This window comes from Erythrolamprus reginae, chromosome 9 (assembly GCF_031021105.1).
Source record: "Erythrolamprus reginae isolate rEryReg1 chromosome 9, rEryReg1.hap1, whole genome shotgun sequence".
Classification (NCBI taxonomy): Eukaryota; Metazoa; Chordata; class Lepidosauria; order Squamata; family Dipsadidae; genus Erythrolamprus; species Erythrolamprus reginae.
The window spans coordinates 8,583,995-8,601,207 of record NC_091958.1 but is presented as its reverse complement, the minus strand read 5'-3'; the positions used below and the strand labels follow the sequence as shown (position 1 = coordinate 8,601,207).

General features: G+C 39.7%; 1 protein-coding gene across 4 annotated transcripts in view; it reads left to right on the top strand.

The window, feature by feature from the left end:
• Positions 1-17,213, top strand: part of PHKB (phosphorylase kinase regulatory subunit beta) — a 160,426-nt gene that overhangs the window by 105,608 nt on the left and 37,605 nt on the right. For all 4 annotated transcript variants that reach the window (XM_070760256.1, XM_070760255.1, XM_070760258.1 and 1 more), the window contains 8 exons: positions 472-576; positions 869-951; positions 1,049-1,139; positions 6,458-6,519; positions 6,682-6,844; positions 9,892-9,973; positions 11,868-11,925; positions 16,497-16,587. In XM_070760256.1, the coding sequence (XP_070616357.1) occupies positions 472-576; positions 869-951; positions 1,049-1,139; positions 6,458-6,519; positions 6,682-6,844; positions 9,892-9,973; positions 11,868-11,925; positions 16,497-16,587 (735 nt within the window). The remainder of the gene's footprint in view (positions 1-471; positions 577-868; positions 952-1,048; positions 1,140-6,457; positions 6,520-6,681; positions 6,845-9,891; positions 9,974-11,867; positions 11,926-16,496; positions 16,588-17,213) is intronic.

Here is a 17,213-nt window from a genome sequence, read left to right as displayed (position 1 = left end):
GCTACTGGTGCACGCCCCCTCCCCTTCCAGGTAGGAACCCAGTACTGGAGTGCGTGCACACTAATCTAGGATGTGATCCAGAAGAGGAACTGGCCAATGGGCATGTGCGGCCTGGAAAATGAACTTCCGGTTTCCGGCGCACACGTGCGCACCGACCAGCTAGTCATCTGGTTAATGGTGCGCATGTGCATGGGATGATCAGCTGGAAAATGGAAGCTCTTCCTATTTCTGGCACTATCACATGCACGAAGGCCAGAGGATTGTTGCACGCGCATGTGTGCCAGAAACCCGGAAGAGGAATGGGCTAAAGTACATGTGCTAGTGGCTCCGTGGGCCACTTCATGCATGCTTTTGCTATAGGTTTGCCATCACGGAACTATAACATAGAATTTAGAGTTCTCTCTCATAAAGTTGAAGATCCGATTGTTTGTGTTTTGTGGATCTGAGAGACATGGATGGTTTATTCCACAGATTTATCGTATCCTGGGGAAAACGGTGGTTTGCTACCCAATCATCTTTGACCTGAGCGATTTCTACATGTCGCAGGATGTTATGATGCTGATTGATGATATTAAGGTATTTAAAGACGAAATCCGATTCTGTTTGCATGTTTTAATTTTAAAAGCTCAGAATTATAGCAGACGTCTGGTGCTTTATTGGTCTGGGAACAGAAAGAAAAGGCAAAAAAATGAGCAGGCTTTATATTCAATAAGGAAGGGACACAATTGCTTTCTCCAAAATACACTTATTCAACACATCCACGTATTCTCACACATTGTTTTGTTTTGCTAATTGGACGTTTTTATTGCGATTTACGCTATTTTAATATTCTTTCTCCTTTTGGGGGGGACGGGGCTTATTTCCCTAGAGTGCTTTGCAGTTCATTAAACAATATTGGAAAATGCATGGCCGCCCATTGTTCCTTGTGCTGATCCGAGAGGACAACATAAGGTATGACATCTCCCATAGACACATATCAGATTCCCAATGCTTGGACGTTTGAGAAGCTTTCAACATCAAATCTTGTGTTTTTTTCCTTTTACCTTAGGGGAAGTAGATTCAATCCCATACTGGACATGCTTGCCTCCTTTAGGAAAGGCGTCGTCGGTGGAGTGAAGGTTCACGTTGATAGGCTGCAGGTATAAGTTGTCTTGTTTGTTTAATGTTTCCAAATGTAAAATAATGCACTTGGGGGAAAGGAATCCTCAATCTGAGTATTGTATTGGCAGTTCTGTGTTAGCAAATACTTCAGAAGAAAAGGATTTAGGGGTAGTGATTTCTGACAGTCTCAAAATGGGTGAGCAGTGTGGTCGGGCAGTAGGAAAAGCAAGTAGGATGCTTGGCTGCATAGCTAGAGGTATAACAAGCAGGAAGAGGGAAATTATGATCCCGCTATATAGAGCGCTGGTGAGACCACATTTGGAATACTGTGTTCAGTTCTGGAGACCTCACCTACAAAAAGATATTGACAAAATTGAACGGGTCCAAAGACGGGCTACAAGAATGGTGGAAGGTCTTAAGCATAAAACGTATCGGGAAAGACTTAATGAACTCAATCTGTATAGTCTGGAGGACAGAAGGAAAAGGGGGGACATGATCGAAACATTTAAATATGTTAAAGGGTTAAATAAGGTTCGGGAGGGAAGTGTTTTTAATAGGGAAGTGAACACAAGAACAAGGGGACACAATCTGAAGTTAGTTGGGGGAAAGATCAAAAGCACCGTGAGAAAATATTATTTCACTAAAAGAGTAGTAGATCCTTGGAACAAACTTCCAGCAGACGTGGTAGATAAATCCACAGTAACTGAATTTAAACATGCCTGGGATAAACATATATCCATCCTAAGATAAAATACAGAAAATAGTATAAGGGCAGACTAGATGGACCATGAGGTCTTTTTCTGCCGTCAGACTTCTATGTTTCTATGTTTATTATCTATCTATCTATCTATCTATCTATCTATCTATCTATCTATCTATCTATCTATCTATCTATCCATCCATCCATCCATCCATCCATCCTTTCTTCCTTCCTTCCTTCCTTCCTTTCATCCATCCATCCATCCATCCACCTAGATTTCTATGCCGCTCAACTATACATTTTAACATGGTTAACTGGCTTAAGGCAATGTATTAAACATGTACAGAACTTCTTGTTTTGTGTTGGTTATGACCTTTAAAGCCCTTCATGGCATTGGAGCAGAGTACCTCCAGAACTGCCTGCTACCGCACTAATCCTAGCGACCGATAAGGTCCCACAGAGTTGGCCTTCTCCAGGTCCCGTCGACTAAACAATGTCGTTTGGTGGGCCCCAGGGGAAGAGCCTTCTCTGTGGTGGCCCCGGCCCTGTGGAATCAACTTCCCCCAGAGATTAGAACTGCCCCCACCCTCCCTGTCTTTCGTAAACGACTCACTTATACCGCCAGGCATTGGGGAGTTGAGACACCTTCCCCCAGGTTTTTATATTTATGTTTGGTATGTATGTGTTGTTTGGTTTTTTAAAATATGATAGGGTTTTTATACGCTTCTTTTTAATATTAGATTTGTTCCGCCATAATACTGTTTTTTACTATTGTTGTGAGCCGCCCCGAGTCTCCGGAGAGGGGCGGCATACAAATCTAATAAATTATTATTTTGTATGTTTATGGTTCCAGGCAATGTGTGAATCCAGTCTTTGCTTTCAAAATCATTCCAACACTTCCTATTGCTTGTCAATTTAGGGGTTCAGTTCAGTGACGGTCTCCTCGTCGCCAGCGTTCCCAGTGATCGATGCGGGCGGACGCACCGGCGTGAAAGTTGGCTTCTGCGCTTGTGCAGGAAGTGAAATCTCACGAGAGGATGCCCGCCCGTCTGAGACTTTGCCAATTTTGCAAAAATAAATGCCAAAAACCAGTGAAATCTCCGCATGTGCGGCAGCAAGGAAATGGCCGAAAATTGGCAAAATCTCGCACGCACGAACATCCTCATGCAAGATTTCACTTCTTGCACATACGCAGAAGCCGAATCTCACCTGGGCGCGCATGTTTTTAAAAGTGTTGCTCAAGTCGTTAATGAATAAAAGCTGCTTATAAAATATGGAACAAATTGTATGAATGGTGGGATTTTAAAAATAATATTACAAGTTAAAGTAACAAGAATTTATAACTTTTTGAACTTAAGAGTTTTGAAATTTTATAAGTTAGAGTTTAATAGTTTAAAAAAAGTTTACAGTAGAATAAATTTAGATATGCTATTTACTATATTATATGTTTTTGAATACGTATTTTACAGACAAAGTAATTAATTAACATATAGAGTCAAATTTAATAAATATCTAATACAAATGCATGTTACTTTTCTATTGATCTGACCATAGTAGTGATTTCTGACAGTCTCAAAATGGGTGAACAGTGCAGTCAGGCAGTAGGGAAAGCAAGTAGGATGCTTGGCTGCATAGCTAGAGGTATAACAAGCAGGAAGAGGGAGATTATGATCCCGCTATATAGAATGCTGGTGAGACCACATTTGGAATACTGTGTTCAGTTCTGGAGACCTCACCTACAAAAAGATATTGACAAAATTGAACGGGTCCAAAAACGGGCTACAAGAATGGTGGAAGGTCTTAAGTATAAAGCGTATCAGGAAAGACTTAATGGACTCAATCTGTATAGTCTGGAGGACAGAAGGAAAAGGGGGGACATGATCGAAACATTTAAATATATTAAAGGGTTAAATAAGGTCCAGGAGGGAAGTGTTTTTAATAGGAAAGTGAACACAAGAACAAGGGGACACAATCTGAGGTTAGTTGGGGGAAAGATCAAAAGCAACATGAGAAAATATTATTTTACTGAAAGAGTAGTAGATCCTTGGAACAAACTTCCAGCAGACGTGGCAGATAAATCCACAGTAACTGAATTTAAACATGCCTGGGATAAACATATATCCATCCTAAGATAAAATACAGAAAATAGTATAAGGGCAGACTAGATGGACCATGGGGTCTTTTTCTGCCGTCAGACTTCTATGTTTCTATGTTTCTAGTTAGGTTTTTATTTTTTGTAGTAGTTAGACTTCTAAGATAAGCGGAGCAATGGCAGCTCCTTGAGTGTTCAATGTTGTGTGTTTTTGTTTGTCCTTTAAAAAAAAATTCAATAACAATATTTTTTAAAAAATAAAATAAATAAAAGCTGCCAAAATCTTTAGCATCTGGATGGACTGCTGGAGCCCTTGTGGTATTTTCAACCTGACCTGCATACAACTACTTCCCAGATTTAAATAAGGCAATATTTCCTTTTGCTATGGCTTGAGCATTAATTTCCTAAATTACTCCAGTGTTGTATTCTTGGATATCGTCCATTTCATTATAGAAAGAGGAAATATTGAAATAGCGAGATTATGAAATGCTAATAACGCATTATCTGTTAAGGGGGAATATATGTTCGTGTTCATAATTTACTTGCCATTCCTGCATTTGTATGCAGAGAGTTAGGCCTTTTAGACATTAATTCATAGAAGAGTTATATAATTTTGCATAAAATACTTTCCATTTTGGTCATAAAACTACAGTTTCCAGGCTTGGCTAGAATATTCTCCCCATTTATGGGTTATAATAAAGTCATTACAATTTGTGCTCCGATATACAAGATAAACAGGGGATATAAGGATCCGTATAAAACATGTAAATCAAATGATGACAGAGAGACGGTCTTCCCATTGTGGTTGCATAGCTTTCTTGATATATTTTGCTATATAAATGAAAAGTTACTCCAACCCATATCTCTATTAGTTTTGCCTCCCCCAGTGTGAAGCCCTGAAAAGCTTAACATTGATTCAGGGTAATCTGTTTTCCCCTTAGAGATCTATTTGAATATTCAAAGGATTAATAGCAGATAATATGTAAACCTGATAAAATATTAATAAGAAAAAGTGCATCGTTCTTCTCCAGCAAAGCATAAATATTTGGGTAGGAAATTGAATTGGATGGTTGAGGGAAGAGATAAACACCTAATCCTTCTTTCTCCCTCTGCAATAGAATCCTAGGGGAAAAAGGGCGCTAGTGTTAGCAAAAACTTCAGAAGAGAAGGATTTAGGGGTAGTGATTTCTGACAGTCTCAAAATGGGTGAGCAGTGTGGTTGGGCAGTAAGAAAAGCAAGTAGGATGCTTGGCTGCATAGCTAGAGGTATAACAAGCAGGAAGAGGGAGATTGTGATCCCGCTATATGGAGTGCTGGTGAGACCACATTTGGAATACTGTGTCCAGTTCTGGAGACCTCACCTACAAAAAGATATTGACAAAATTGAACGGGTCCAAAGACGGGCTACAAAAATGGTGGAAGGTCTTAAGCATAAAACGTATCGGGAAAGACTTAATGAACTCAATCTGTTGGGGCCTACCAAACGACATTGTTTAGTCGACGGGACCTAGAGAAGGCCAACTCTATGGGACCTTATCGGTTGCTGGGATTCGTGTGGTAGCAGGCGGTTCTGGAAGTATTCTGGTCCAATCTTATACGGGTACCATTTTTTGCCCAACCAGCCTGGTTTTGTGCAAAAAATATTATCTTCACGGAATTTAGAATTTGTCTTATTTATTTTTGTTGGTTGCCTAGCCAGGAAAATGTTTAGACTGGATTTGGCAATTTTGTTCATCTATTGAGTCCTTCCAAGGACCTGGGATAGGCAGATGTTGTTGAAAGTATCATTGCAAGATGTAAAGTGTTCTTTTTCACTATTAGTAGTATTTTTTATTTCCGATAGTAGTATTTTTTTTTATTTCAGAAGAGCTTTTGAAGGTGCTGGTTCTTACCCCTTACGTTATAGAGGGACTGTGCGAGTAACATATAAGATTTAGGATTATATATGTTCAAGGTTAAAGTTTCAGAGAAGCTTATCTCTTAGGGTAACTAGGAGCCGAAATACAAAGAGTTTTTTTTTTAAGTTGAGGAAATAAAAAAATCATAGCTGCTGCTAAAACTCTGATATGTTAATCTACTCTAAAGTTTCTTCAGATCTTCTGCTTTAATCTATATACTACTGCAACTCTTGTGTCTCTAACCTTCAGTTGAAAGAAAATTTTAATAACGGTCAATTGGTACAATATGTTAAAATGGTCTTGGCTGCAACATGTATGAACAATAGCGAGCAGGGTCTATTAGTAGCTATTGATCTCCTATATTCAGGCAGCAAATATTGAAAAAATATTAAAATCTCTCTCTCACTTTCTCCTCTCTGTCTGCCTCTGTCTCTCTTTCACACACACACACACACAAACAAACACACACACCGCTCCCTTCCTCCTTCCCTCTCTCTGTTTCTAATCTCTCTTTCTGGCTGATCATTCCATCCCTTCCTCTCTCCACCATCGTGTTTCCAAAAGCATTTGGCAGTGTGTGATTATGCATTATTACAGCAAACTATGGATTTCCCATATTTTCTACCAAATGCTGTTTTTATCTTCCATTTCTCTTCTGTATTTCAGACATTAATCTCTGGAGCAGTGGTGGAACAATTGGATTTCTTAAGGATCAGTGACACCGAGGAGTACGTATATACAAAATTATAGTAAAGCCATAGCTTCATGCTTCTCCGATGGGCTGTCGAGACCATTTGTCTTAGTTCAGCATCATGTTAGAAAGGTAGATCGTGAAAGCATCCGTTAGATATTTTTTTACAGGCTCCACAATATTTGGTTTTTTTCTGCAGGCCTCCGGAATTTAAGAGTTTTGAAGAACTGGAGCTTCCCAAACACTCAAAAGTCAAGAGGCAAACCAGCACGCCAAACGCAACTGAGTTAGAACAGCAGCCAGACATTAATCATAGCGACTGGAAAAACAAGCCGACCCACGAGATACTTCAGAAGCTGAATGTGAGTTTCTAAACGCTTGGTGTGTGTCGTGCATAAGGAAGAAAGTCACAATCACAAATTGTTTCCAAGAGGTCACCGTTCTCTTTTTTCTTTTTCAAAATACTGTGTTCAGTTCTGGAGACCTCACCTACAAAAAGATATTGACAAAATTGAACGGGTCCAAAGACGGGCTACAAGAATAGTGGAAGGTCTTAAGCATAAAACGTATCAGGAAAGACTTCATGAACTCAATCTGTATAGTCTGGAGGACAGAAGGAAAAGGGGGGACATGATCGAAACATTTAAATAGGTTAAAGGGTTAAATAAGGTTCAGGAGGGAAGTGTTTTAATAGGAAAGTGAACACAAGAACAAGGGGACACAATCTGAAGTTAGTTGGGGGAAAGATCGAAAGCAACATGAGAAAATATTATTTGACTGAAAGAGTAGTAGATCCTTGGAACAAACTTCCAGCAGACGGGGTCAGTAACTGAATTTAAACATGCCTGGGATAAACATATATCCATTGTAAGATAAAATACAGGAAATAGTATAAGGGCAGACTAGATGGACCATGAGGTCTTTTTCTGCCGTCAGTCTTCTATGTTTCTATGTTTCTAAAATACTGTATTTTTTGGAAGATTGCAGCTTAGTTTTGGGTGAGGAAAATAGGAGGGGGGAAAATATCTGCCTACCAGGTATTCATCTGGCTAGTGTCCTTAGTCTGGTCAGCTTCAGCACATTGTTTTATCCCCTGGTTAGGGCTGAAAAAAAATCTTTTTCAGAGGGAGTAGCAATGAAAACAATCCTGGCTTTTTGGAACTGCTGCAAATACTGCAGGACCAAAGATGACGAGAATTTGGAATTCTCTAGATATTCTAAGCCATCAAAAACGTTTCACCAAGGAGTTTAGTTTTCGGAAAAACAGGCTTCACTTTGCCGAGTCAGTAATCCGTAGATAATCGTGCCATCTGTTTCTGCCTGTGATTTGGGTAAAAAAAAACCCCATAACATTTCTACATGGAGAGTTGGAGTTTTATAGGAGGCTACGTAGAACATCGAGGGGGGAAAAAGGACATTTAAGCAACCAGTAATCTTTAAAAAACAAACCAGTGGGAACATCATAATGGCAGAACGTTGGTCGATGGGTTGAAAGATGGCGATGGAAAGATCCATTGAAAGATGGAGAACTTGGCAGAGGGGAAGAAGAGGGAATATAATATGATTGAGTAAGGCGGGGTGACATGCAGGCACATCAAAAAGATTCCATTGAAATCCATTGTGTGGATTTGTGTTTCTCAACCTTGGTAACTTTAAGATACCAATAAAGGAGAATATTTGTAGCTCAGGGTTGAAATGAGGGATCCTTGGGATTATTTTCATTACCCAAACTAGGTAATATCATCAGTACCAGCATTGTAGTAGTAGTAGTAGCATCATACTACTAGTATTGATGATGTACCTAATCAGGGTAATGAAACATCTGAGAAAAAACAAGCAAACTCAGAGAGCACCAAGGACCTCTAACTTTCAGATAAATGGACTTCAACTCCCAGAATTTTGCAGTCAACATGGCTGTATGGGTAATTCTGGGAGTTGAAGTCCATGTTTCTTAAGATGGCTAGGGTCGAGGAACATACATAACATACAAAGAGATAACATAGGAAGAGAGGTTGCAGGAACTGGGCATGGCCAATCTGGCGAAGAGAAGGACCAGCAGAGACCTGGTAGCAGTGCTCCAATACTTGAGGGGCTGCCACAGAGAGGAAGGAGTCAGGCTATCTTTTATTTATTTATTTATTTATTGGATTTGTATGCCGCCCCTCTCCGTAGACTCGGGGCGGCTAACAACAGTAATAAAAAACATCATATAAATCCAATACTATAACAACTAAAAAAAAACCTTATTGTAAAACCAAACATCCCTACAAACAAACATACCATACATGAATTGTAAAGGCCTAGGGGAAAAGAATATCTCAGTTCCCCCATGCCTGACGGCAGAGGTGGGTTTTAAGAAGCTTACGAAAGGCAAGGAGGGTGGGGGCAATTCTAATCTCCGGGGGGAGTTGTTTCCAGAGGGCCGCGGCCGCCACAGAGAAGGCTTTTCCCCTGGACCCCGCCAAACGACATTGTTTTGTTGACGGGACCTGGAGAAGGCCCACTCTGTGGGACCTAATCGGTCGCTGGGATTCATGCGGCAAAAGACGGTCTTGTAGATACCCTGGTCCGGTGCCATGAAGGACTTTATAGGTGATGACCAACACTTTGAATTGTGACCGGAAACTGATCGGCAGCCAATGCAGACTGCGGAGTGTTGATGTTACATGGGCATTTTTGGGAAAGCCCATGACTGCTCTCGCAGCTGCATTCTGCACGATCTGAAGTTTCCGAACACTTTTCAAGGGTAGCCCCCATGTAGAGAGCGTTACAGTAGTCGAGCCTCGAGGTGATGAGGGCATGAGTGACTTCCAAAGCTCCTGAAGGACAGACAAGGAATAACAGATGGAGAGATTCAACTTGGAAATAAGGAGGAACTTTCTGACAGCGAGAACAATCAACTAGTGGAACAGCTTGCCTACGGAAGTTGTAAGAGCTTCATCACTTGAGACTTTCAAGAAGAGATTGGACTGCCATTGGCAGATATAGTGTAGGGTCTCCTGATTCAATGGGGAGGTGTTGTGTAGACTAGATGACTTACAAGGTCCCTTCCAACTCGAGTAGTCTAACTAAACTTACCTTCTCATTTATTTTTATTTATTAGATTTGTATTTTCCAATTTTCAAACTACTATATTTGGTCCCAGGGCCCAAAGTGAGAAGTTCTTATAGAAGTCAAGGAAGACATCCACAATTTGAAAAATGTATATCAGTTAACATTACTTGTCAGGATAGGGGAAGGGTGGAGAAGGCTGCTGTGTCAAAAGAGTTGCCCCTTTTAAACAGGGGACTCCCTGCAGTGTCTTGTCCACATACCTCCAAGAAATAGCAGAGTTAGTTCTGTGACCTTGGGAGAATCCCACGTGTGTCTCTGATAACCTTTTACAATTTGATGGTTTCTTCCTCAACAGGACTGCAGCTGCGTGGCAAGCCAGATCATTCTGTTGAGCATTTTGCTCAAAAGGGAAGGCCCAAATTTTATCACCAAGGAAGGTAGGCTGACCGGAGCCTCTTTTGCTTATCCGTTAGTGGAGCAGTGAATAGTGAACATGAAACGCATAGGCGGTGTCGCTATCTTGCTCAAGGGGTGCATGCCGGAAAGTGGAAGGAACTCTTCCCCATGTGAACTCTTTAAAATCCAGATAGTTCTCGTTTTTTCCTCCCCAATTCGGTTGAGAATTTCCCATCGCTAACAGACCCTGTTGTTAAAATGAGTTTATTATTATTATTATTATTATTATTATTATTATTATTATTATTTATTAGATTTGTATGCCGCCCCACTCTGAAGACTCGGGGCAGCTAACAACAATATAAAAAGACAATGTAAACTAATCTAATATTAAAAACAATCTAAAAAAACCCCTATTTAAAGAACCACTCATACATACAAACATACCATGTATAAATTCTATAAGCCTAGGGGGAAGGGAGATTTCAATTCCCCCATGCCTGACGACAGAGGTGGTTTTTAAGAAGCTTGCGAAAAGCAAGGAGGGTGGGGGCTACTCTGATATCTGGGGGGAGCTGGTTCCAGAGGGTTGAGGCCACCACAGAGAAGGCTCTTCTCCTGGATCCCGCCAAACGACATTGCTTAGTTGACGGGACTCCCGGTCCAAATAGGGTTGCAACTGGTGCACCAGGCGAACCTGGGCAAACGCCCCCCTCGCCACAGCTGAAAGATGTTTCTCTAATGTGAGCTGTGGATCGAGGAGGACACCCAAGTTGCGGACCCTCTCTGAGTGGGTCAATGATTCTCCCCCCAGGGTAATGGACTAGGATGTAAATGCTGCAGCAGTCATAAGTGTGAAATGCGGTCATAAGTCATATTTTTCAGTGCCGTTGTAACTTTAATGAACTGTTGTAAGTTGGGGGCTACCTCTGCAGAGAACAGTGATTTAATAGAGTAGGGTAATATGCCCAATTGGTTCGTTACAGCCTCATCCATTTAAAGATACATCCCTTGGTGTTTTTAAATGTCCAAAGGCTTTGTTTTAAATGCATCCTAAAAATACCATCCTCAATTTGCTAATGAAAGCATATAAATCCTTATGCCACCATAACGTCCTTATCGAATTGTGCAGCTTGGTCGATTCTTGTATTCCATTTTGCGTTGCTTTATTTCCTACTTCAAAGCCTGCTTTGGGTATTCCGATTCTAATTTTGGAACAATTGGGTCCCCCCTCCTTCCATTGTAGTGCTATAAGAAGGACTTGGATTATTTTTGTTGTTGTTTTGAGCGTTACATAAAGAAATAATGAATCTCAGAAAGAAGAATTATAGCCAAAACGTGTGCTGGGATTCATAGCATTTCAGTAATTCTTCACAGCTGTTTGCTCCTGTTTGGGGCTAATCTACCAAATTCCAGCAAAGTCACCTCCTTTTTTTAAAAAAAATAATTTTTAAGTTTTTAAAAAGCAATACTAAGAAAAGCTTAGGAGGACCCAGATAGCACATAAAGCACAAAGCATCCACGAAACAACGTTTATTTGCCACCCCGCTATAACATTTTAATGCCGCAATGGTAGTTAGTCAGCTGGAATCAAATTATGTAAGTGCAGGCTAGTTTATATGCTGTCCGGGTAGCGCTGCAGGTTACAACTGTTGAAGGAAAAAAACAGGAGACAACTGTTGATTTCTGCCAGAAACCCGAAGCGTCGAAATATAAAATATCTATATGTGCTTAAATATTTGCATAAACCTATATGGAAAAGCACGGCTGGTTTGCTGTTTCTCACAGCAGGAGCTGTTGGCAATGCTGCCATTAACCTTTGCAATAAGATAAGCTGAGAACACGGAATCTCCTAACAGCTGCAACGAAATCATACTGTTTATTTCTGGTTTGTTTTGTTTTGTTTTGTCTCTTCCCTTTTTATGTACAAATTAGGTACCGTCTCCGATCATATCGAAAGAATCTACCGAAAAGCTGGCAGCAAAAAGCTCTGGTTAGTATATGACATTTTTCCCAGTTTCACAGTCGGTTCCCCCTCCCTCCCTCCCTCCCTCCCTCCCTCCCTCCCATTGCAGCTCTATGCTGATTTTCGGCAATTTGAGTCGATATACGTCTACTGATTTTGCAGAAAAAGAATAGAATAATAGAATAAAATTCTTTACTGGCCAAGTGTGATTGGAAACACAAGGAATTTGTCTTTGGTGCATAGGCTCTCAGAGATACATCATTTAATGATTGTCATAGGGGTCAAGTGAGCAATGAGGAAACAATCAATATTAATTAAAATCTTAAGAATACAAGCAACAAGTTACAGTCATACAGTCATAAGTGGGAGGAAAAGGGTGATAGGAATGATGAAAAAAAAACCCTAGTAGTAATAGTAGTGCAGACTTAGTAAACAGTTTGACAGTGTTAAAAGAATTATTTGTTTAGCAGAGTCCCTGAAATTCAGAATCACATATCTCAGTGTGCCACTATGGGCTTATATGAATTTCTGCTTAATTTATAAAATGGAAGGAGAGACCTTTACCTCTACCCGTCTATGGAGATTCTCAGCCATCCAGGTCATGGTTGTCCCAAAGGTGCTTTTTTTTTTCAAGATGTAACTGGACTTTGTTGTTTCAAAACATTTATATATGTTAAAGGGTTAAGGAGGGAAGTGTTTTTAATAGGAAAGTGAACACAAGAACAAGGGGGCACAATATGAGGTTAGCTGGGGGGAAAGATCATAAGCAACGTGAGAAAATATTATTTGACTGGAAGAGTAGTAGATCCTTGGAACAAACGTCCAGCAGACGCAGTTGGTAAATCCACAGTAACTGAATTCAAACATGCCTGGGATAAACATATATCCATCCTAAAATAAAATACAGGAAATAGTATAAGGGCAGATCAGATGGACCAGGAGGTCTTTTTCTGCCGTCAGTCTTCTATGTTTCTATGTCTCTAAGCCAGGCTACCAAGAGGACCTTTATTTAGATGTGGAGAGCATCATCCTTTGAACTCCTGTGTTGTGTATCAAATCCAGGTTGGCGCTTCGCTGCAGCGCGGCATGCATTCAGAAATTTGCCGCCTCTTTAGCTCCCCATATTACAACTTTGATAGTCCATGGGAAACAGGTAAAGCCTACCCTGGTTTGAAACGGTTCTGCTTGAGATGTGCGACTGACTTGCATTTTGCTGGTGTCTGTTCGTGGTGGGGGGTTTTTTGCCAAAAGAAGAGAGGGAGAAGAGAGCTTTGCACTTGATATTGAAGAGTATGTGCATCCCATTGTCATCAAACTCAAAATCAATTTGGCTGATGGATTTTGTGCTAACTTATGCAGACTGTCGTAAGCTCATTCATTAATTCGGATACGTGGTCGTTCCACTTCCGACGCCTGTGTTAGACAATGTGGAGTATCCAGTCCTTTGTTTTACTAGAATAATAGCCTGTATTAACAACCAATCCATTTGAAAAGCTTCGGACTGTTTTTTAATCTTAGCATTTCATGTGCTTTCATTTTCATTAAGTGCATTCACAAACATACAAACCCACATGGATAAAGGGGGGGAGAGAATCCTTCGATTGTCATTTTTGCTGGGATTAGTGATCTCTGTTGGATCTTCCGTGTTAACATTGTGTGTGTTAATTCCTATAAAGTCGTCAGGGAGAGAAATAAACAACCTGCTGATTTTGAGGAACAGTGCCATCCTCCAAATTTTGGAGTATCTTTAGAAGGGGCAGGGAAAACAAAGAATAATTTCTGAATTCCTTTTATTTTCCCCACATTAAACAGAAAAAGCTCCTTTGATAGATAAAAATAAATCATTATCTTCATTTAACGACCCCATAAACCCATGTGGGGTGGAGTCTGGGAAACTGAATGAAGCTAGCAGAATGTTTTAATGGCTGGATGCCCTTCATGTCACCAATGAGGAGTTTTGTTCAGCAGATATAGTCTCAGTATGCCCAGAGAGAGAAATATCTGCTTTTAGCAAGGATTGAACACAGTGTACGTGTTTGATGCACAAAAATAAATGCTCCTGATAGATTTATAGAGAAAAAGAGGTACATAGGATATTCTTTTATTTTCTGCTCTTCTGATCCATTTTCTCAATTATGTTCTTCTTTATTTCACTCAACCGTTTCCTTCCTGATATCTAAGCCAGTGTTTCCCAATCTTGGCAACGTGAAGATATTTGTATTTCAACTCCCAGAATTCCCCAGCCAGCATTTGCTGGCTGGGGAATTCTGGGAGTTGAAGTCCAAGCATCTTCACGTTGCCAAGGTTGGGAAACACTGATCTAAGCTATGTAATTCAGCAACAGATGGATAGATGAATGGATAGATAGATAATCTGCTAGCAGAAGCTCATTTTGTTCATTCTAAGGAGGGGAAATTAACCCCCCTCATTTAATAAGGCTGTGATATTTTAGGCCTTTGCATTGATCAAATAATTTTCTAGTCACTTAAAATTTTCATTCATGTGTCTAAACCTATCCTTTAATTATTTATCGGAAAGTAAACTTGTATGTGATGATCTCATTGCCATCTGTATCCATCATTTAATCGTTGGCTGAAAAAGGCTGTTGAAAATTATTGACTGCTTTAGAAAGAGGGAGATACTCAACGTTTTATTTTCAGGACTAGAATCTGGTCAACGGATGCTAAATAATTTTGGCTTTATTTCCCTTTCCTGTCCAACGGAAAACCACACGATTCCTGCTTTCTCGAGGACTTCCTTGAGAAAGTAGAAGCCTTTGATTTTACATTAATAAACGAAACGGTGCAATTCGATGGGAAATCAGATTTCGACCATTCAAAATCTTCTCCTATGAGATTTGTTTTCAATGCAGACTGCCAGGGAAACCTAAAGTTAATAAAATAAGACCCTGGCTTTTTTTTTGCCACCAAAAAAGCCACTGTATTTTTTTTTGGGGGGGGGATATTGTCCACTGACTCATCTTACTTGCGCACATCACCCCCAGCCTCCTTTTCGCTGTCCAAGGCTTTCAGTAACTTCTTTGGCTTTGGATAGTTGCAGATGGTTTGGGAGGCTGGCAGAGTGCTGCTAGGAGGAGGCAAAAACTGGTGGTTTTTTAAATTTATTTTTTTATTTACTTACTTACTTACTTACTTACTTACTGACTTATTTATTTACTTATTTATTTACTTATTTACTTACTTATTTACTTACTTACTTACTTATTTATTTACTTATTTACTTACTTATTTACTTACTTACTTACTTATTTATTTACTTATTTTCTTACTAATTTACTTACTTACTTACTTACTTACTTACTTACTTACTTACTTACTTACTTACTTACTTATTTATTTATTTATTAGATTTGTATGCCGCTCCAGCCTCCAGGAACACTCCGCAGGCCGCCCAAATACTCTGCGCACCTCGTTTTTGTTTAAAAAAAAAAAAAAAACCAGGCCCATTTTTTGCAAAAATGGGATGCGGGGGCAGGTCTTCAGGAAGCCAAAATTTGCTGTATTCAATGTATAAGGCGCACTGAGATTTCCACCCTCTTTTTAGGGTGGAAAAATGGTGCGTCTTACATTCCGAAAAATATGGTAATTTTTACCCATGCACCCGGGAGTGGGTGGGATTTTAATTAGGGTTTATTTTAGGGGGGGGCTTATATTGGATGCTTGTGTAAAAATCAAGCTAGGACTTCCTTTCTGAGTAGGTAGTATATTCAGAGGAAAAACATGGCACTTACATGATGCCAATCTTGCCTTGATATAAAGAAAGAACAGCATTTCCTGATTGTATTGTATTGTATTTATTAGATTTGTATGCCGCCCCTCTCCGAAGACTCGGGGCGGCTAACAACAATATAAAAAGACAATATAAACAAATCTAATATTAAAAATAATCTTAAAAAGCCCAATTTAAATAACCACTCATACATACAAGCATACCATGTATAAATTCTATAAGCCTAGGGGGAAGGGAAAATTTCAATTCCCCCATGCCTGATGACAGAGGTGGGTTTTAAGGAGCTTGCGAAAGGCAAGGAGAATAGAATAGAATAGAGTTTTATTGGCCAAGTGTGATTGGACATGCAAGGAATTTGTCTTGGTGCATATGCTCTCAGCATACATAAAAGAAAAAAATACATTTGTCAAAAATCAAGTGGTACAACACTTAATGATTGTCATAGGGGTCAAATAAGCAATGAAGAAACAATCAATATTAATAAAAAAATCTTAGGATACAAGCAACAAGTTACAGTCATACAGTCCTAAGTGGGAGGAAAAGGATGATAGGCATAATGAGAAAAACTAGTAGAAATAGAAGTGCAGATTTAGTAAAAAGTCTGGCAGTGTTGAGGGAGTTATGTAGTTTAATGAACGTTACTCCAATACAAACCTTAGCATCCTTGCTTCCGTAATCAAATTGATTCGGCTGCTCTCCCGCCAATCTATAAAGAGGTCTCTTGAATCCAAATGCCACAGACACAAAATATAAATGGTTAATCATTGGCCAAGCATGGCAAGAACCTCTCAGATTCTTGAACCCCGTTAAACTAGCATTTATTTTCCAGCTTTGTTTTCTACCCTCAGGTCTGTTGTGCGCTTCGCCGCAAGCCTTTTATGTAAGGTAGTGGACAGCCTTGCTCCATCTATTACTAATGTTTTAGTTCAGGGCAAGCAGGTAAGTCTGCCTTTTTCAGATTACATTCAAAAACTAAAAATGAATAAAAATAAATTAAATGAAGGCCCAACCCAGGGATTTGGTGCCCTGGTTCAGCCTCTTTCGATATTTATTTATATATATATATTTGTCAAACAATTCCAGGATGGTAATTTGTATAAATAAAACATTAGAAAAGTAACGATAAAAAGTCATGATAAAAGATAATAGAACAGTAGGACAGGGATGGTAGGCACAATGGTGCGCTTATGCACGCCCCTTAAACCTCTTAGGGGGAGAGGTCAATTGTAGATAATCTAAGGTTAAAGGTTTTGGGGTTAGGAGTAGAAACCAATGATATAGTTTGCAAATCCTTTTAAACCCTACAGACTCTGGTATGTTTATCTACAAATTGGGGGTAGGTGGGGTAGCATTTATTTTGGGCAGAGGTTGTCCCCTGTAACCCCTTAAACACTTCTAACCAAATTTAGGCAGGTTACCGCTTTGAAACTCATGTTTCATTTGATTTTTATGTCATTTTTTAAAAATAAAATTCTATGCCCAATTCTGGCCAACTACTGCAGTTTTATAGAGGATTTTTTCCATTACAAAGATGCAATCATTTTTGATAGCCCATTCTTGGCATA